At 41.2% G+C, this 23,505-nt stretch overlaps 1 protein-coding gene across 1 annotated transcript in view; it reads right to left on the reverse strand.

Moving 5' to 3' along the window:
- Positions 1 to 216: 216 nt before the first annotated feature.
- Positions 217 to 23,505, reverse strand: part of LOC128644620 (proton channel OTOP2) — a 28,260-nt gene continuing 4,971 nt past the window's right edge. Inside the window, exons 3-7 of the mRNA XM_053697166.1 lie at positions 23,141 to 23,277; positions 19,813 to 19,871; positions 9,810 to 9,937; positions 8,468 to 9,312; positions 217 to 1,022 (exon numbers count right to left, since the gene is read on the reverse strand). Coding sequence (XP_053553141.1) covers positions 852 to 1,022; positions 8,468 to 9,312; positions 9,810 to 9,937; positions 19,813 to 19,871; positions 23,141 to 23,277 — 1,340 coding nt within the window. The 3' untranslated portion in view covers positions 217 to 851. The remainder of the gene's footprint in view (positions 1,023 to 8,467; positions 9,313 to 9,809; positions 9,938 to 19,812; positions 19,872 to 23,140; positions 23,278 to 23,505) is intronic.

Consider the following 23,505-nt stretch of genomic DNA (forward strand, 5'->3'; position numbering starts at 1 on the left):
CAGATGATGGACAGCATTTTTTTTAGCAATAAAGTATTTTTAATTAAGGTATGTACATTTATGTTTTTTAGACATAATACTATTGCACACCTAATAGACTACAGTACAGTGTAAACATAACTTTTATATGCACTGGGAAACAAAAGAATAGTGTGACTCACTATATTGTGATATTCTCTTTATTGCTGTGGTCTGGAACTGAATATCTGTATTTGCTAAACCCTCTCTTATAGATCAAACAGATAGCCTCCATGTTGCAACGCATGTTACAATATTGCACGGCAGTTATGTCATATGCGCATCATCAAATGCTTCAATTCATGCATCAAGCTCACCCACAGAGCTGCAAACACGCGGTGCGGCTTTAAGACTCAAGTAGTTTCGCACAGAGAAGGCAGAACATTGCAGGAAAATGTGAGAACTGAACATTGAATCACAATCATATTACAAATATAACAGATAAAAAAGTAATACAAATAATGCTTACTCTAATTCTTGTGTGTGTCATTTTTTATTGATCTTGAATGTGATAGATGTTTATGAATCCCACTATTAAACACATGATAAAGTGAGTTCTCGTCTTGCACAGGTGTTTATGGTGACACAGCATCCAAGATTATCTCCAGCCCCTTTATCTTTCTCAAGAATGAAATGTAAAATTTGAAAGCTGTGAAAATGAGGTACACTTTGCTTTTGGTCCATTTTGAATTGCTTTGTTCAACTTTTTCTTGAGATTAGTATTTAATGCCCTAAATGTATCTATACCCATTTTGTACAATGTCTCATTGATATAATCTCACCTTATACTTATGTTTTATTATTTATTTTGCTGCCATTATAATGTTACTGTGTTAGGACATAAGATAGACCTCCACAAGGCTGGCGACCGCGTGCATCCTGTAGAAGATCCCAAACGGGAGGCCTATGTTGACGATGGCTGTCCATATGGTTGGACCATAGAAATTTACCCCCAAGGGGTTATCGAACTCTGGACGGGCACCAAATGCTGGCATGATCCAGAACTGGAGACAGAAAAGCAGTGAAAAAAATGTTAAAGAGAAGAAGGTGTGGAGTACTGAAAATATTAAATAATAGATAAAAGGGAAAGAAGTTAAATTATATCATGCAAATTAAGGTTGAGTTTTTTTTTTTTTAATTTGTTTACTTGGATGAAAAAGGTTGTTATGCTGTTGGCCCCTTTAAGCTCAGAATTAGATCTACCAAAAAATATTTATAAACAATAATGAAAGAACAATGTTTTATACTTTATTTATTGTTCATGCTTTTCCCGTTATTTACTATTTATGATTTCAACTATCCAAGAGGCAGCATACTTAAATATGTCCCAGTGTACCCAACCCTTCTATATTGCATAAATTAGCACACCTAATTGATTGGTCACTCTAAGAAGAAAGGAAATGGTACAAAAAAATGAATGGTCCGATAAAGAGCATTATAGTGACAGTAAGCACCTTGAGATTTTTATATAAAATGTTGTGTAACGAAACAACTTTGCAATATATTTCCATGATTTGTTTTGCCCCCTTTTCATGTAATTTAGCTCTGAGAATCGAGGATTTGTCTAACTGCACTCTGCTGACTTATCATGGCTAACACTGCTTCATATCTGTCCCTAAATGGCTGTAAGTGATAACAATTGCAAAACAATGCAATTTATACTAACATAATGACTGTGGTTAGCCTTGTTGTCTGCAGAGTAAAGCCCAGATTGGTTCCTCCAAATAAGGCAAACAGTGGGTGGAGTTTGGCTATTAAAAACAATTGCATTAACAAGGGTTTTAAAAATATTTAAATCTGGCTGATGTGTTATTCTATAGCAGCACAACAGAAAACTGTCAAACCTTAACCCCTTAACGACCGAGGACGTGCAGGGTACGTCCTCAAAAAAAAGGCAGTTAACGCCTGAGGACGTACCCTGCACGTCCTCGGTGGGGAAAGCAGCTGGAAGCGATCCTGCTCGCTTCCAGCTGCTTTCCGGTTATTGCAGTAATGCCTCGATATTGAGGCATCCTGCAATAACCATTTTTAGCCATCCGATGTAGAGAGAGCCACTCTGTGGCCCTCTCTGCACCGGACATTAACGGCTAAGTTCGTTGGTGGGTGGGAGCGCCGGTGTGGGAGGCGTGTGGCGGCCATCGATGGCCCTGGATGATGCGGAGGTGGGCGGGATCGGGGGCGGGGATGCCCGGGGGCACGCACGGACGCGCGCACGTGCACGGGGAGGCGGTGGCGGGCGCGTGCACGGGGAGGGAGCGGGTGGGAACCGCTGCACTACAGAAATATTTGAATTTGAAGTGGGGAAAAAGGGGGATATTATCTTTAATTTAGCTAGATCGGTATGGCTGGTGGGATGTTAGTCTGTGGGGGGGAAGCTACACTACAGAAAAAAATAAAAATAAAATAATAAAACACTTTTTTTATGCAAACTGGGTACTGGCAGACAATTGTGGGGTGGGGGACGGAAGGGAGCTGTTTGGGAGGGATCAGGGGGTGTGATGTGTCAGATGGGAGGCTGATCTCTACACTAAAGCTAAAATTAACCCTGCAAACTCCCTACAAACTACCTAATTAACCCCTTCACTGCTGGGCATAATACACGTGTGGTGCGCAGCAGCATTTAGCGGCCTTCTAATTACCAAAAAGCAACGCCAAAGCCATACATGTCTGCTATTTCTAAAGAAAGGGGGTCCCAGAGAAGCATTTACAACCATTTGTGCCATAATTGCACAAGCTGTTTGTAAATAATTTCAGTGAGAAACCTAAAATTGTGAAAAATTTAACGTTTTTTTTTATTTGATCGCATTTGGCGGTGAAATGGTATCATGAAATATACCAAAATGATCAATACTTGGGGTGGTCTACTACACTATACTACAGCTAAAATTAACCCTAGAAGCTCCCTACATACTCCCTAATTAACCCATTCTCTGCTGGGCATAATACACATGTGGTGCGCAGTGGCATTTAGCAGCCTTCTAATTACCAAAAAGCAACGCCAAAGCCATACATGTCTGCTATTTCTAAAGAAAGGGGACCCCAGAGAAGCATTTAAAACCATTTGTGCAATAATTGCATAAGTTGTTTGTAAATAATTTCAGTGAGAAACCTAAAGTTTGTGAAAAAATTTGTGAAAAAGTGAACAATTTTTTTTATTTGATCGCATTTGGCGGTGAAATGGTGGCATGAAATATGCCAAAATGGGTCTAGATCAATACTTTGGGATGTCTTCTAAATAAATATATATACATGTCAATGGATATTCAGGGATTCCAGACAGATATCAGTGTCCCAATGTAACTAACACTAATTTTGAAAAAAAGTGGTTTGGAAATAGCAAAGTGCTACTTGTATTTATTGCCTTATAACTTGCAAAAAAAGCAAAGAACATAAAAACATTGGATATTTCTAAACTCAGGACAAAATTTAGAAACTATTTAGCATGGGTGTTTTTTGGTGGTTGTAGATGTGTAACATATTTTGGGGGTTAAAGTTAGAAAAAGTGTGTTTTTTTCCATTTTTTCATCATATTTTGTATTTTTTTTTATAGCAAATAATAAGATATGATGAAAACAATGGTAGATTTTGAAAGTCCATTTAATGACGAGAAAAATGGTATATAATATGTGGGGGTACAGTAAATGAGTAAGAGGAAAATTACAGCTAAACACAAACACCACAAAAATGTAAAAATAGCCTTGGTCCCAAACAGACAGAAAATGGAAAAGTACTGTGGTCATTAAGGGGTTAAAGGGACACTGAACCCAATTTTTTTATTTCATGATTCAGATAGAGCATGCACTTTTAAGCAACTTTCTAATTTACTTCTATTATCAATTATTCTTCCTTCTCTTGCTATCTTTATTTGAAAAAGAAGGCATCTAAGCTAAGGAGCCAGCAAATGTTTGGGTTCAGAACCATGGACAGCACTGGTTTATTAGTGCTGTCCAATCAGCAAGGACAACCCAGGTTGTTCACCAAAAATGGGCTGGCATCTAAACTTACATTCTTGCTTTTCAAATAAACATACCAAGAGAATGAAGAAAAATTGATAAAAGGAGTAAATTAGAAAGTTGCTTAAAATTGCATGCTCTATCTGAATCACAAAAGAAAAAATTTGGGTACAGTGTCCCTTTAAACAAAGGAAAAGAGAAGACATGGGGCGGATTTATCAAGGGGTGAATGGCCCCTGATGACCCTGTTTCCGAAACAGCAGTTAAGAAGCAGCGGTTTTAAGACCGCGGCTCCTTAACTGGTCCACAGCCTCTGAGGCTGCGGACATCAATCTGCCCGATCGGGTTGATTGACACCCCCTGCTAGTGTCCGATTGGCCGCACATCTGCAGGGGGCGGCATTGCGCGAGCAGTTCACCAGAACTGCTTGTGCAATGTTAAATGCCAACAGTGTATGATAAATCAGCCCCATGGTTTGCTATATAACAGCAAAGTAAAGGAAACACAAGAAAATACACCACCTAAAAACAAAGCTTTCCCAAATTCAAGAGTCTATAATTCCTTCTGGAGATTGTTAAAAAAAAAAAAAAAAAAGGACTTCAAAAGCCAGTTCTGATATCCCAATCCAGGACAGTAACTTGTGGACAGGGAATTTTCTGACGCTTGATACCTGATATTAGCAGCTAGCAGCAGAGTGAGAGCTGTAGAAATACATATGTGTGTGCTATTGGCTAGTTACTAGTTGAAAGTAAGCGCGTTCATGTGAGCGCAATTGAATTTAACGTGTGTCGTGATAGCGCAACTTCAGAGTTCTAGTTAACTGCTACATTTAAAACTACAGTTATATTCAAAATAACAGTAAATTATTTAAAAAATTTTTTGCATAAAACAATTATAAGGGCTCAAAGATATGAGGTCTCAGGTGTAAGGGAAAAAAGGCTGCAAAAGGCTTTAACATTAAAGGGACAGTGAAACCAAAAAAAAATTATTTTGTGATTCAGATAGAGCATGCAACACAGTAGATTTGCATAATCAACAAATGCAAGATAACAAGACAATGTAATAGCACTTAGTCTGAACTTCAAATGAGTAGTAGATTTTTTTTCTGACAATTTTAAGTTATGTCTTTTTCCACTACCACTGTACCATGTGACAGCCATCAGCCAATCACAAATGCATACACGTACCATGTGACAGCCATCAGCCATTCAAAAATGCATACACACTTATTCTTGCACATGCTCAGTAGGAGCTGGTGACTCAAAATGTTTAAATATAAAAAGACTGTGCACATTTTGTTAATGGAAGTAAATTGGAAAGTTGTTCAAAATGGCATGCTCTATCTGAATAATGAAAGTTTAATTTTATTGAGTGTCCCTTTAAGCAACTTTCTTCGTTCTCTTGCTATCTTTATTTGAAAAATAAGGCATCTAAGCTAAGGAGCCAGCACATTTTTGACTCACAGCACTTGTTTATTGGTGCTATCCAATCATCAAGGACAACCCAAATTGTTCACCAAAAATGGGCCGGCATCTAAACTTACATTCTTGCTTTTCAAATAAACATTCCAAGAGAATGAAGAAAATTTGATAATAGGAGTAAAGTAGAAAGTTGCTTAAAATTGCATGCTCTATCTGAATCACGAAAGAAAAAAAAATTGGGTGCAGTGACCCTTTAAGATATATGCATATACATGTCTAAATATGTATGTATGTATATATATATATGTATATATGTGAACATATGTATATACATTTGTATATATGTATTTACAGACACATATATATATATATATATATATATATATATATATATATATATATATATATATATATATAGACATTATATACATATAAGAGTATTGGAGCCTTTTGCAGTCAAGTTGCTGAAAACATGAAAAAGCATATTTACACAATATTCATATTTAATAAAGTGTTTAACTGTGTATTTACTGTAAATATTTCACATTCCAATGTTCTGCACAAAAGGGAATATGTTCTAAGTATTTTTAAATAGATATTCCTATATACAGTATATTTGTATAAACCTATATTATAAATAATCATATAGATATGTAGGTATATATATATATATATATATATATATATATATATATATATATATATATATATATATATTTCACCGGTTTGCGCGCGAGTAAGGGTGTTAGGTTTCCCTCCCCACTTTTTGCACTTCATTGAAGTCTATGGAGGATTACATTAACACGGTCATGATATTCGAAGTTCAGGGTTTTGTGTGCGTCGAGTTAGCGCTCATGCAGAAACGTATTACTTTCAAGTTGTAATATGCTCACTACCCGATGCGCACAAAAAGCCATCTAGCAAGGTTAACGCAAAAAGGAGAGATAAATTGAGATCCACTTGTAATCTAGCCCCCCCCAAATATGTATACGATGCTGGTCGTTATGCCCTGTACGACGCTGGTCGTTATGCCCTTAAGAACCCTGTACGTCACTGCAGTCCTGGGCTTCTCTCTGCCACGAGTGGGGCACTGCAGAAATAGATTTGCAGAGTTACTGATGTGGCCCTCTCTGTGGCCCTTTCTGCATCGGATAGCGGTGGTGCCGATTGTTAGTGGGTAGGAGGGTAAGGAGGGAGGCGGGTGGGTGGTCCATTGCTGTAGGGGCGGGAGGAGGGCGGGAGTGGGTGGGACCGCTACGCCATGCTACAGGGAATGGAAAAAAAAATAAGTAAGTAATTGAGTGGGAAGGTGGGAGGAGGGGCAATGAGCGGGATCCTATGTGGGATCCATTAACGGTAAGGGATCTGGGAGGGGGGGTAGGGTATTGAGGGGGGGGGGGCTTTTTATTAGCATTTTAAATCTTGCAAAACAGGCAGACAGTGCTAGTTCATGTGTGCCATATAGACAATATTGTGCTCAATCATGTTGAAAATGATAATAGTTATACAAGAACCAGCACTGATTGGCTAAAATGCAAGATTGCATTTCAATTGCAAGATGCACTGAGATAAGGGGCAGTCTGTAGGGGCTTAGATACAGGACCACATCTTTACCCTGTGAGTCTTAGAACCACAGATCACATCTTTACCCTGTGAGTCTTCACTAGCTTAAGTGAGAAGATCTTCACAAAATGTATCTGCATGTTTTCTGGCCTCTACATAACATTGCTGCAGAATGGAATTGATGGGAAGACATAGGACATAAAAAAGACCATAGGGTGGGTCAGCACGAGCAGCAGAGCAAGCTAGAGCGTTGTAAGTCTTTGGCAAAAAGGTACAAACTAACTGTGTACCTCACTAATGTCACCAACCCAAAGCACAGACGTGTTTATTAAATAGAAATGAAACCCCCCAAAAATATTGTATGATTCAGACAGAGCAGCCATTTTAAACAACTTTCTAAAATACTTCTATTATCAATTTTTCTTTGTTCTCTTGGTTTCTTTTGTTGAAAAGCAGGGACATATACTTAGGAGCCGGCCCATTTATGGAGCTCTATATGGTAGCAGTTTTACAATAATGTTATCAATTTGCAAGAACACTAGACATGTAGTGCTCCAGATGTCTACCTAGGTATCTCTTCAACGGGGAGTTTCATTGGAATGAAGCAAATGTCATAATATAAGTACATTAGAAACTTTTTTAAATGCTAAGCTCATATCCCTTTGATATCAGATATCAGTCACAATGTGTGTGTAGTGTGTCACAGCAGAGACACAGAGAAGTGACTTGCACAAATGATAGATTTCCCACAGATGTCTAAACAAGAAAAACTATGTACCCTTCTTGGAAAAAAAAAAACAAAGCCACTATGATAGTGATACTGCCAAAATATGTAACAGACTGTCACAAGAATCCACAATAAGAAATAAGTGGCATTAGAAAAAGAGACACCTTCATCCCATCTATGGTCCTATCTAAATAGTTGTTATTGCTTTATCTTTTGTTGTAAAATATGGCTTAGTATTTTTGACTTGGTTTCAATGGATTTTGGTAAGTACAGACAAATAAAGAGGAAAGGTGTGTACATAAAATAATAGACAATACTCTCACCCCATACTTCCTTCCTACTCAAATTACAATAGGGTTTACTATCTTGAATTTGATACCGTAAAACAAAATAGATAGATATATCTTGTATACAACTAATAGTTTACTGTCTTGAATTTGATGCTGGATCACTATATATATAGCATGAAACGCGTCTGATAATGAGGGGCTTGGTTACCCCACTACAGTCTTGTTCTTATACACAGATGTATCTATGTGTTGGATACCTGCATGTTTTTAACCAGTGGATTGAATACATTTTGTATACTTTTATTCCTTTCGTTTGGATGTGTGCTCTCTTCAGAAGTGCCAGGAACGTTGAGCTTTTATTTATATATATATATATCTTGTATAGAACTAATATACTCAGCATGTAATTATGGTAGTTTGAGAAACCCACATAGTGGAACCACAAGAGACACTGAGTGTGTGACCTCCATTCTGCTTGCAAAATGTTCTACTTACTATTATGTTTGAGAAAAGCAGGAACTGTGAGATCTCTCTTAGGCTACTCCTCTTCCAGTTAGCACCTGAATCACTTGAAATTATATGGGCTGGAATTCCCTGATGGTTTGAGTCTATTTCCATCACCTGGTCAGTTCCAGAATGGTTGATATGGGATGTGGCAGCATCATGATTAATGAAAACATTGTTGTACAAATCTTTCTCATGTCTCATTGAAGGACCATCATGTAGAGGTTGCCGGTGCAAACCCTCAATGATGAAAATGTTTTGGACTGTGTGCTGCACAAGCATAAGTAGCGAGTAAACCAAGTTTAAAGCATTGTGCAAATCACTAGGTGTTTTGGCCACTACGGCTACTATAGAATAAAAAGAGATGAAGTACTGACCCAATGCAGCACCAACTAGTAAACCCACATCCAGAGTGCGAGTGGGGTTCTTATGGTTATCCATGTCCCTCTTGTCAAATCTATAGATGATGGAACCAGCTATAGAGCACAAGGACATGAGACTGAGAGCCACAATATTAAATATGTAGAACATATTGAGAGCTTTTGGAAAACCTGTTTTTGCATTCATTTCAACTTCATAGACAATAAAGACACCAAGTCCAGCCAGGAGCACTCCAATCCCGAAGACTATTCCAACAAACAGACTGCGTACTTTAAAGGTATGGTGTGTGTGGTGGGAGTGCTGATTTATTATACGCCCCACATTCTTCCACATCACATAGGCCATTGTTGTGGCAAAAAGACTGTACTCAATATTAAAGGGGTACAGGTAGTAATAGCCAGTCTCCATGATTTTACACAAGTCAGTGGTACATTTACAGCCATCGGAGCCACCAGCTGGAATGGAAACAGAGAACACATCTTGTGACAAGAACTTTCATAAAAACAGAGACCTTTGACATTTAGTCTCCCCTCCCAATAATTTATGTCATACATCTTTTGTATATGCTGTGGCATTCCCTTTGTTTTAACCATCTGACTACGTATCCCTGTTACTATATATCACAAGTGGAGTTAGAAGTCCATTGTGATGGAACTAAAGGTTAAAAAGGAAAGAGCTGTTGATCTTTGTTGAGTATAGTTTTATTATTATTATTATTATTATTATTATGAATACATTATCCACCATCCAAAATTAACTAACAACTCTAGATGAAAGTGACTATTGGTTTAGAAATTGTTTTTTGGTCATTTTTTCTCAATTTAATAAAGATTTTTCATACTATGGCAGCAATGTTATTTCCTTCTCCCAGTGCTATGTGTATGGGGAATCCTTGCTTTTTCTTGACTCAATTATAATGTACAAATGACAGCTCATTGGTGCCTCTTCTTACCTCTCGCTTGATGACTTTTGTTGCTAATGTGGTCTTCGTTTAATAAATGTGTCTGGTGGTTAGACTCCTCTGTCACAGCAGCCATCCAAATAGCCAGGTTAGTGCTGAGGGTCAGCATAAGACCACATCTGTGGGACATGGGATATAACCACAACCATTAGTGGACAGTTGCCAGCCTTCAAGGAAACTTCCTAGTTAGTTAATAAAAACAGTAAAGTGGGAAACACTTGACGATTCACACATGATAAAGTTTTACTGTCGTTTTCAAAAGCAGAAGTGGTTAAGTCGGAGGGCCTGATATTTAAAACCTTGCCGCTCAGGAGAAATGGCCTAAGAAATCTCATCGGTACTAGGGATGGGCGAATGTGGTGAAAGTGCAATTCGCTTTGGAGAACGAATAGTCCTGTGGACATTCGTTTTGGACAATCAAATGTTGATAAGAACAAAATTCCATTAAAATTCCGTATTCAAATGTTACTTTAGTTTGTGAATGTTCATAATTAGATTGAATATCCACATTTGAAATTTTTAATGTAACATTCGATTTAACAAATACAATCAAAAGTTTAATAGTTCATGTGGTAGGGAGTTTAGTAAATTGATACATAATAGATACAAATATATAGATTTGAATTTTTCTATTTTGAATATTGCAAAATTCGAATATTACATTTAAAGAGAGCATTAGAAATACTATTACAAATTTTGCTATTCAAATTATACAATATTATAATTAGAAAAAAATCAAATATCACATTTAAAGATAGCATTAGAAATACTATTCTGTTAAACGAATGTTGAATTCACAGAATATACGTATATGCGTTTATGATTGGCTAATGGCTTTCACATGATACAGGAGGAGTGGAAAAAGACAACTTTAAAATTTGTCAGAATTTTTTTTACTACTCACTTGGAGTTCAGACATAGGGGTAGATTTATCAAGCAGCGGATGCTGCAATCTACCCCCAGTGTTTCAGGTCCGCCTCTGAGGTGGCGGACAGCAATCATCCCGATCAGATTGGGCGCAAATGTGCAGGGGCGGCATTGCACAAGCATTTCACAAGAAATGCTTGTGCATTGATAAATGCCAACAGCGTATGCTGTCGGCATTTAGCTATGTCGGGCGGACATGATCTGCTACAGCCAGACATTTCATAAATTGGCCCCTTAGTGCCATTGCGTTGTCTTCTTATCACGCATTTGCTGATTATGCAAATCTACTATATTTACTGCTCCTTTAAGAAATATCTAGATAGGTAACATGCACAATTATAGTGAGGCCATTTAGTGCTCTTGCTAATGTATAACATTGTTGCAAAACTTCTACCATTTAGTGCTGTGCACGTGCACACTCCTGAACTTACCGTCCTGCTTTTCTACAAAGGATAACAAGTAAATGAAGATAATTTGAAAATAGAAGTACATTGGAAAGTTGTTAAAATAGTTTGTTCTACCTACATCATGAAAGAAAGATGATGGGTTTAATGTCCCTTTAAGACATTGGTTTTAGATTGAATAAAACTGTGAAACTAATATCTTACTGAAAACACTTGCTGCAACATTACAACATCTGTACCTGCCCCTTAGCACAGCTGTGGGATTTTGATTGTTAAAAAAAAGGATATTTCTAAGTTTCTAATAGAGGCTGGGTCACAAAGTAAATGCACACTCACACTCACACTGAGCTCACCTTGTGAGATTAATATGTATCTGCACACTGACACTCACACTGAGCTCACCTTGTGAGATTAATATGTATCTGCACACTCACACTCACACTGAGCTCACCTTGTGAGATTAATATGTATCTGCACACTCACACTGAGCTCACCTTGTGAGATTAATATGTATCTGCACACTCACATTCACACTGAGCTCACCTTGTGAGATTAATATGTATCTGCACACTCACATTCACACACACACACTGAGCTCACCTGGTGAGATTAATATGTATCTGCACACTCACACTCACACTGAGCTCACCTTGTGAGATTAATATGTATCTGCACACTCACACTCACACTGAGCTCACCTTGTGAGATTAATATGTATCTGCACACTCACACTCACACTGAGCTCACCTGGTGAGATTAATATAAATCTGCACACTCACACTGAGCTCACCTTGTGAGATTAATATGTATCTGCACACTCACACTGAGCTCACCTGGTGAGATTAATATGTATCTGCACACTCACACTCACACTGAGCTCACCTGGTGAGATTGATATGTATCTGCACACTCACACTGAGCTCACCTTGTGAGATTAATATGTATCTGCACACTCACACTCACACTGAGCTCACCTTGTGAGATTAATATGTATCTGCACACTCACACTCACACTGAGCTCACCTTGTGAGATTAATATGTATATGCACCCTCACACTCACACTGAGCTCACCTGGTGAGATTAATATGTATCTGCACACTCACACTGAGCTCACCTTGTGAGATTAATATGTATCTGCACACTCACACTGAGCTCACCTTGCGAGATTAATATGTATCTGCACACTCACACTCACACTGAGCTCACCTTGTGAGATTAATATGTATCTGCACACTGACACTCACACTGAGCTCACCTTGTGAGATTAATATGTATCTGCACACTGACACTCACACACACACTGAGCTCACCTGGTGAGATTAATATGTATCTGCACACTCACACTCACACTGAGCTCACCTTGTGAGATTAATATGTATCTGCAGACTCACACACACTCACACTCACACTGAGCTCACCTGGTGAGCTTAATATAAATCTGCACACTCACACTGAGCTCACCTTGTGAGATTAATATGTATCTGCACACTCACACTGAGCTCACCTGGTGAGATTAATATGTATCTGCACACTCACACTCACACTGAGTTCACCTGGGGAGATTAATATGTATCTGCACACTCACACTGAGCTCACCTTGTGAGATTAATATGTATCTGCACACTCACACTCACACTGAGCTCACCTTGTGAGATTAATATTTATCTGCACACTGACACTCACACTGAGCTCACCTTGTGAGATTAATATGTATCTGCACACTCACATTCACACACACACTGAGCTCACCTGGTGAGATTAATATGTATCTGCACACTCACATTCACACTGAGCTCACCTTGTGAGATTAATATGTATCTGCAGACTCACACACACACACACACTCACACTGAGCTCACCTTGTGAGATTAATATGTATCTGCACACTCACACTGAGCTCACCTGGTGAGATTAATATAAATCTGCACACTCACACTGAGCTCACCTTGTGAGATTAATATGTATCTGCACACTCACACTGAGCTCACCTGGTGAGATTAATATGTATCTGCACACTCACACTCACACTGAGCTCACCTGGTGAGATTAATATGTATCTGCACACTCACACTGAGCTCACCTTGTGAGATTAATATGTATCTGCACACTCACACTGAGCTCACCTGGTGAGATTAATATGTATCTGCACACTCACACTCACACTGAGCTCACCTGGTGAGATTAATATGTATCTGCATACTCACACTGAGCTCACCTTGTGAGATTAATATGTATCTGCACACTCACACTCACACTGAGCTCACCTTGTGAGATTAATATGTATCTGCACACTCACACTCACACTGAGCTCACCTTGTGAGATTAATATGTATATGCACACTCACACTCACACTGAGCTCACCTTGTGAGATTAATATGTATCTGCACACTCACACTGAGCTCACCTTGTGAGATTAATATGTATCTGCACACTCACACTGAGCTCACCTTGTGAGATTAATATGTATCTGCACACTCACACTCACACTGAACTCACCTTGTGAGATTAATATGTATCTGCACACTGACACTCACACTGAGCTCACCTTGTGAGATTAATATGTATCTGCACACTCACACTGAGCTCACCTTGTGAGATTAATATGTATCTGCACACTCACACTCACACTGAGCTCACCTTGTGAGATTAATATGTATCTGCACACTCACACTCACACTCACACTGAGCTCACCTTGTGAGATTAATATGTATCTGCACACTCACACTCACACTGAGCTCACCTTGTGAGATTAATATGTATATGCACACTCACACTCACACTGAGCTCACCTTGTGAGATTAATATGTATCTACACACTCACACTGAGCTCACCTTGTGAGATTAATATGTATCTGCACACTCACACTCACACTGAGCTCACCTTGTGAGATTAATATGTATCTGCACACTGACACTCACACTGAGCTCACCTTGTGAGATTAATATGTATCTGCACACTCACACTCACACTGAGCTCACCTTGTGAGATTAATATTTATCTGCACACTCACACTCACACTGAGCTCACCTTGTAAGATTAATATGTATCTTCACACTCACACTGAGCTCACCTTGTGAGATTAATATGTATCTGCACACTCACATTCACACTGAGCTCACCTTGTGAGATTAATATGTATCTGCACACTCACACTCACACTGAGCTCACCTTGTGAGATTAATATTTATCTGCACACTCACACTCACACTGAGCTCACCTTGTAAGATTAATATGGATCTTCACACTCACACTGAGCTAACCTTGTGAGATTAATATGTATCTGCACACTCACATTCACACTGAGCTCACCTTGTGAGATTAATATGTATATGCACACTCACACTCACACTGAGCTCACCTGGTGAGATTAATATGTATCTGCACACTCACACTGAGCTCACCTTGTGAGATTAATATGTATCTGCACACTCACACTGAGCTCACCTTGTGAGATTAATATGTATCTGCACACTCACACTCACACTGAGCTCACCTTGTGAGATTAATATGTATCTGCACACTGACACTCACACTGAGCTCACCTTGTGAGATCAATATGTATCTGCACACTCACACTCACACTGAGCTCACCTTGTGAGATTAATATGTATCTGCACACTCACACTCACACTGAGCTCACCTTGTGAGATTAATATGTATCTGCACACTGACACTCACACTGAGCTCACCTTGTGAGATTAATATGTATCTGCACACTCACACTGAGCACACCTTGTGAGATTAATATGTATCTGCACACTCACACTCACACTGAGCTCACCTTGTGAGATTAATATGTATCTGCACACTCACACTGAGCTCACCTTGTGAGATTAATATGTATCTGCACACTCACACTCACACTCACACTGAGCTCACCTTGTGAGATTAATATGTATCTGCACACTCACACTCACACTCACACTGAGCTCACCTTGTGAGATTAATATGTATCTGCACACTCACACTCACACTGAGCTCACCTTGTGAGATTAATATGTATATGCACACTCACACTCACACTGAGCTCACCTTGTGAGATTAATATGTATCTGCACACTCACACTGAGCTCACCTTGTGAGATTAATATGTATCTGCACACTCACACTCACACTGAGCTCACCTTGTGAGATTAATATTTATCCGCACACTCACACTCACACTGAGCTCATCTTGTAAGATTAATATGTATCTTCACACTCACACTGAGCTCACCTTGTGAGATTAATATGTATCTGCACACTCACATTCACACTGAGCTCACCTTGTGAGATTAATATGTATCTGCACACTCACACTCACACACACACTGAGCTCACCTGGTGAGATTAATATGTATCTGCACACTCACACTCACACTGAGCTCACCTTGTGAGATTAATATGTATCTGCAGACTCACACACACACACACTCACACTGAGCTCACCTTGTGAGATTAATATGTATCTGCACACTCACACTGAGCTCACCTTGTGAGATTAATATGTATCTGCACACTCACATTCACACTGAGCTCACCTTGTGAGATTAATATGTATCTGCACACTCACACTCACACACACACTGAGCTCACCTGGTGAGATTAATATGTATCTGCACACTCACACTCACACTGAGCTCACCTTGTGAGATTAATATGTATCTGCAGACTCACACACACACACACTCACACTGAGCTCACCTTGTGAGATTAATATGTATCTGCACACTCACACTGAGCTCACCTGGTGAGATTAATATAAATCTGCACACTCACACTGAGCTCACCTTGTGAGATTAATATGTATCTGCACACTCACACTGAGCTCACCTGGTGAGATTAATATGTATCTGCACACTCACACTCACACTGAGCTCACCTGGTGAGATTAATATGTATATGCACACTCACACTGAGCTCACCTGGTGAGATTAATATAAATCTGCACACTGACACTGAGCTCACCTTGTGAGATTAATATGTATCTGCACACTCACACTCACACTGAGCTCACCTTGTGAGATTAATATGTATCTGCACACTCACACTCACACTGAGCTCACCTTGTGAGATTAATATGTATATTCACACTCACACTGAGCTCACCTGGTGAGATTAATATGTATCTGCACACTCACACTGAGCTCACCTTGTGAGATTAATATGTATCTACACACTCACACTGAGCTCACCTTGTGAGATTAATATGTATCTGCACACTCACACTCACACTGAGCTCACCTTGTGAGATTAATATGTATCTTCACACTCACACTGAGCTCACCTTGTGAGATTAATATGTATCTGCACACTCACATTCACACTGAGCTCACCTTGTGAGATTAATATGTATCTGCACACTCACACTCACACTGAGCTCCCCTTGTGAGATTAATATTTATCTGCACACTCACACTCACACTGAGCTCACCTTGTAAGATTAATATGTATCTTCACACTCACACTGAGCTCACCTTGTGAGATTAATATGTATCTGCACACTCACATTCACACTGAGCTCACCTTGTGAGATTAATATGTATATGCACACTCACACTCACACTGAGCTCACCTGGTGAGATTAATATGTATCTGCACACTCACACTGAGCTCACCTTGTGAGATTAATATGTATCTGCACACTCACACTGAGCTCACCTTGTGAGATTAATATGTATCTGCACACTCACACTCACACTGAGCTCACCTTGTGAGATTAATATGTATCTGCACACTGACACTCACACTGAGCTCACCTTGTGAGATTAATATGTATCTGCACACTCACACTCACACTGAGCTCACCTTGTGAGATTAATATGTATCTGCACACTCACACTCACACTGAGCTCACCTTGTGAGATTAATATGTATCTGCACACTGACACTCACACTGAGCTCACCTTGTGAGATTAATATGTATCTGCACACTGACACTCACACTGAGCTCACCTTGTGAGATTAATATGTATCTGCACACTCACACTGAGCTCACCTTGTGAGATTAATATGTATCTGCACACTGACACTCACACTGAGCTCACCTTGTGAGATTAATATGTATCTGCACACTCACACTCACACTGAGCTCACCTTGTGAGATTAATATGTATTTGCACACTCACACTTACACTCACACTGAGCTCACCTTGTGAGATTAATATGTATCTGCATACTCACACTCACACTGAGCTCACCTTGTGAGATTAATATGTATATGCACACTCACACTCACACTGAGCTCACCTTGTGAGATTAATATGTATCTGCACACTCACACTGAGCTCACCTTGTGAGATTAATATGTATCTGCACACTCACACACACTGAGCTCACCTTGTGAGATTAATATTTATCTGCACACTCACACTCACACTGAGCTCACCTAGTAAGATTAATATGTATCTTCACACTCACACTGAGCTCACCTTGTGAGATTAATATGTATCTGCACACTCACATTCACACTGAGCTCACCTTGTGAGATTAATATGTATCTGCACACTCACACTCACACACACACTGAGCTCACCTGGTGAGATTAATATGTATCTGCACACTCACACTCACACTGAGCTCACCTGGTGAGATTAATATAAATCTGCACACTCACACTGAGCTCACCTTGTGAGATTAATATGTATCTGCACACTCACACTGAGCTCACCTGGTGAGATTAATATGTATCTGCACACTCACACTCACACTGAGCTCACCTGGTGAGATTAATATAAATCTGCACACTCACACTGAGCTCACCTTGTGAGATTAATATGTATCTGCACACTCACACTGAGCTCACCTGGTGAGATTAATATGTATCTGCACACTCACACTCACACTGAGCTCACCTGGTGAGATTAATATGTATCTGCACACTCACACTGAGCTCACCTGGTGAGATTAATATAAATCTGCACACTCACACTGAGCTCACCTTGTGAGATTAATATGTATCTGCACACTCACACTCACACTGAGCTCACCTTGTGAGATTAATATGTATCTGCACACTCACACTCACACTGAGCTCACCTTGTGAGATTAATATGTATATGCACACTCACACTGAGCTCACCTTGTGAGATTAATATGTATCTGCACACTCACACTGAGCTCACCTTGTGAGATTAATATGTATCTTCACACTCACACTCACACTGAGCTCACCTTGTGAGATTAATATGTATCTGCACACTGACACTCACACTGAGCTCACCTTGTGAGATTAATATGTATCTGCACACTCACACTCACACTGAGCTCACCTTGTGAGATTAATATGTATCTGCACACTGACACTCACACTGAGCTCACCTTGTGAGATTAATATGTATCTGCACACTGACACTCACACTGAGCTCACCTTGTGAGATTAATATGTATCTGCACACTCACACTCACACTGAGCTCACCTTGTGAGATTAATATGTATCTGCACACTCACACTCACACTGAGCTCACCTTGTGAGATTAATATGTATCTGCACACTCACACTCACACTCACACTGAGCTCACCTTGTGAGATTAATATGTATCTGCACACTCACAATCACACTGAGCTCACCTTGTGAGATTAATATGTATATGCACACTCACACTCACACTGAGCTCACCTTGTGAGATTAATATGTATCTGCACACTCACACTCACACTGAGCTCACCTGGTGAGATTAATATGTATCTGCACACTCACACTGAGCTCACCTTGTGAGATTAATATGTATCTACACACTCACACTGAGCTCACCTTGTGAGATTAATATGTATCTGCACACTCACACTCACACTGAGCTCACCTTGTGAGATTAATATGTATCTGCACACTCACACTGAGCTCACCTTGTGAGATTAATATGTATCTGCACACTCACACTCACACTGAGCTCACCTTGTGAGATTAATATGTATCTGCACACTCACACTCACACTGAGCTCACCTTGTGAGATTAATATGTATCTGCACACTCACACTCACACTGAGCTCACCTTGTGAGATTAATATGCATCTGCACACTCACACTCACACTGAGCTCACCTTGTGAGATTAATATGTATCTGCACACTGACACTCACACTGAGCTCACCTTGTGAGATTAATATGTATCTGCACACTCACACTCACACTGAGCTCACCTTGTGAGATTAATATGTATCTGCACACTGACACTCACACTGAGCTCACCTTGTGAGATTAATATGTATCTGCACACTCACACTCACACTGAGCTCACCTTGTGAGATTAATATGTATCTGCACACTCACACTCACACTGAGCTCACCTTGTGAGATTAATATGTATCTGCACACTCACACTCACACTGAGCTCACCTTGTGAGATTAATATATATCTGCACACTCACACTCACACTGAGCTCACCTTGTGAGATTAATATGTATCTGCACACTCACACTCACACTGAGCTCACCTTGTGAGATTAATATGTATCTGCACACTCACACTCACACTGAGCTCACCTTGTGAGATTAATATGTATCTGCACACTGACACTCACACTGAGCTCACCTTGTGAGATTAATATGTATCTGCACACTCACACTCACACTGAGCTCACCTTGTGAGATTAATATGTATCTGCACACTCACACTCACACTGAGCTCACCTTGTGAGATTAATATGTATCTGCACACTCACACTCACACTGAGCTCACCTTGTGAGATTAATATGTATCTGCACACAGTTCTGACAGGAGACCCATAGAAAATATGTCTGCATAGAAAAAAACATCAATTAGACTTAAAAGTAGGGGAACTCTATAGATTTAAAAGGACATTTGGTCAAAATATAAACACACATAGATGAATTACATCTTTGAATAGAAACATATTTGTAATATACAGTACATGTACTGGCAACAATGCTTCTAGTAAACGTTATCACTGTTTTAGCATTAACATTTTTATCTGCACGTGCATGTGAAGTATAGCTGGATATACTCAGTGCACCAGCATTTTAAATACTGCAGCTGCTCAGGTGTCAGTGGGGCTTGCATCATGCCCTAAATTAACAAATTGAGTCATTACCATATGGTATAAGCACTTTAGGCTCACTGAGCAAGTGCTTTGTTTAAAATGCTGGTGCATATTTAAATACACTTTTGAAACAGCTATATTAAAAACTGAAATGCATCCATGTGGATTCCAATTTTGTCTGGAATGTCCCTTTAAAGACCCTTAAGGTTTTTTTCTTCTTCACACTGCACTATTAAAGTGAATGTAAAGTTTAATGAATAATACTCTTAAAAACAGGGGCACTTTCATTGATTAAACTTTACATAGACGCCTTAGGGTCCTAGCAACGATTGCTGTACTAAGTACAGAGGAGCTGCGGGCGGAGGATCGCCGATCTGTTTTCCATAAAGAAAAAGGTATTTTAAAAAACGGTTCAAAAAAGGTTAATGATGAAAGTGCCACTGTTTTTAGAGTATTTTAAAAAAAACGGGCATTTATTCATTAAACTTTACATTCACTTTAAAGCCTATGGTACTTTTTGGAGATAAGGAAACATGACACAAAGAGAACAGGGGCAGACTCGCATGGCACAGGGAGAAAAGGGGCAGACTCGCATGGCACAGGGAGAAAAGGGGCAGACTCACATGGCACAGGGAGAAAAGGGGCAGACTCACATGGCACAGGGAGAAAAGGGGCAGACTCGCATGGCACAGGGAGAAAAGGGGCAGACTCACATGGCACAGGGAGAAAAGGGGCAGACTCGCAGGGCACAGGGAGAAAAGGGGCAGACTCGCAGGGCACAGGGAGAACAGGGGCAGACTTGCATGGCACAGGGAGAAAAGGGGCAGACTCACATGGCACAGGGAGAAAAGGGGCAGACTCGCAGGGCACAGGGAGAAAAGGGGCAGACTCGCATGGCACAGGGAGAAAAGGGGCAGACTCACATGGCACAGGGAGAAAAGGGGCAGACTCACATGGCACAGGGAGAAAAGGGGCAGACTCACATGGCACAGGGAGAAAAGGGGCAGACTCGCATGGCACAGGGAGAAAAGGGGCAGACTCACATGGCACAGGGAGAAAAGGGGCAGACTCACATGGCACAGGGAGAAAAGGGGCAGACTCGCAGGGCACAGGGAGAAAAGGGGCAGACTCGCAGGGCACAGGGAGAAAAGGGGCAGACTCACATGGCACAGGGAGAAAAGGGGCAGACTCGCAGGGCACAGGGAGAAAAGGGGCAGACTCACATGGCACAGGGAGAAAAGGGGCAGACTCGCATGGCACAGGGAGAAAAGGGGCAGACTCACATGGCACAGGGAGAAAAGGGGCAGACTCGCAGGGCACAGGGAGAAAAGGGGCAGACTCGCAGGGCACAGGGAGAAAAGGGAAAGGAGAACAGCACACCTGTTTGTGCGGCACAGAGTAAGAGTTGCCAAATCTTGTCAATCCAAATAGTCATACATCCAAAACACTGTTTCAAAGACCTTTATTTTCATTAGTTGGGTCCAAAAGTTTACAGGAACAACGTTTCAAACCTACAATAGGCTCTTAGTCATGTACAGGGAGAAAAGGGGCAGACTCACATGGCACAGGGAGAAAAGGGGCAGACTCACATGGCACAGGGAGAAAAGGGCCAGGCTCCCATGGCACAGGGAGAAAAGGGGCAGACACATGGCACAGGGAGAAAAGGAGCAGACTCACATGGCACAGGGAGAAAAGGGGCAGCCTCACATGGAAAAGGGGCAGACTCACAGGGCGAAAAGGGGCAGACTCACATGGCACAGGGAGAAAAGGGACAACCTCGCAGGGCACAGGGAGAAAAGGGGCAACCTTGCAAGGCACAGGGAGAAAAGGGGCAGCCTTGCAGGGCACAGGGAGAAAAGTGGCAGACTCACATGGCACAGGGAGAAAAGGGGCAGACTCACATGGCACAGGGAGAAAAAGGGCAGCCTCGCAGGGCACAGGGAGAAAAGGGGCAGACTCACATGGCACAGGGAGAAAAGGGGCAGACTCACATGGCACAGGGAGAAAAGGGGCAGGCTCCCATGGCACAGGGAGAAAAGGGGCAGACTCACATGGCACAGGGAGAAAAGGAGCAGACTCACATGGCACAGGGAGAAAAGGGACAGCCTCGCAGGGCACAGGGAGAAAAGGGGCAACCTTGCAAGGCACAGGGAGAAAAGGGGCAGCCTTGCAGGGCACAGGGAGAAAGGGACAGACTCACATGGCACAGGGAGAAAAGGGGCAGACTCACATGGCACAGGGAGAAAAGGGGCAGACTCACATGGCACAGGGAGAAAAAGGGCAGCCTCGCAGGGCACAGGGAGAAAAGGGGCAGACTCACATGGCACAGGGAGAAAAAGGGCAGCCTCGCAGGGCACAGGGAGAAAAGGGGCAGACTTGCATGGCACAGGGAGAAAAGGGGCAGCCTTGCAGGGCACAGGGAGAAAAGGGGCAGCCTTGCAGGGCACAGGGAGAAAAGGGGCAGACTCACATGGCATAGGGAGAAAAGGGCAGACTCACATGGCACAGGGAGAAAAGGGGCAGCCTCGCAGGGCACAGGGAGAAAAGGGGCAGATTTGCATGGCACAGGGAGAAAAGGGGCAGCCTCGCAGGGAACAGGGAGAAAAGGGGCAGCCTCGCAGGGCACATGGAAAAAAGGGGCAGACTTGCATGGCAAAGGGAGAAAAGGGCCAGACTTTCAGGGCACAGGGAGAAAAGGGCCAGCCTTTCAGGGCACAGGGAGAAAAGGGCCAGACTTTCAGGGCACAGGGAGAAAAGGGCCAGACTTTCAGGGCACAGGGAGAAAAGGGGCAGACTTGCATGGCACAGGGAGAAAAGGGCCAGACTTTCGGTGCACAGGGAGAAAAGGGGCAGACTTGCAGGGCACAAGGAGAAAATGGGCAGATAAACACAACACAAGAGGAGCAGGGAGGCAGAGAGAGCAGGGTGCAGAGAAACACAGCAGAATAATGATTAAAAGCATAGACATACATAACAAAATATTATGGATTTTTTTCCTGTTCTTACCTGTATTACCACAAATACGCACTGAATTACAGGGTGGACTATACTGAGGGGGGATGCACAGCTGCCCAGATTGACAGTCTTTCCAATCTTTAGAACATCCAAAACAAGAGTACATACACCAAACAGTGCAAGGCCCACTGTAACAAAGACAAAAAAGTGCATGAGTGAAGAATACCCCATGAGGGTGAAGTAAAGTTAGGAAGGATACATTTAAGAGGGTTTAATAGTATGCTACCTTGCCAGCCACAGACTCACTACATTAGGGATTAAATGGTAACTTGCTCAATCTGCTTGCAGCCTTGATACTGTTGACCAAATATCCTTTTCAGGGCAATGGGGAGCTTAGGTTTTTTTAGTTAGGATTT

The sequence above is a fragment of the Bombina bombina genome, unplaced genomic scaffold, assembly GCF_027579735.1.
Source record: "Bombina bombina isolate aBomBom1 unplaced genomic scaffold, aBomBom1.pri scaffold_482, whole genome shotgun sequence".
Taxonomy (NCBI): Eukaryota; Metazoa; Chordata; class Amphibia; order Anura; family Bombinatoridae; genus Bombina; species Bombina bombina.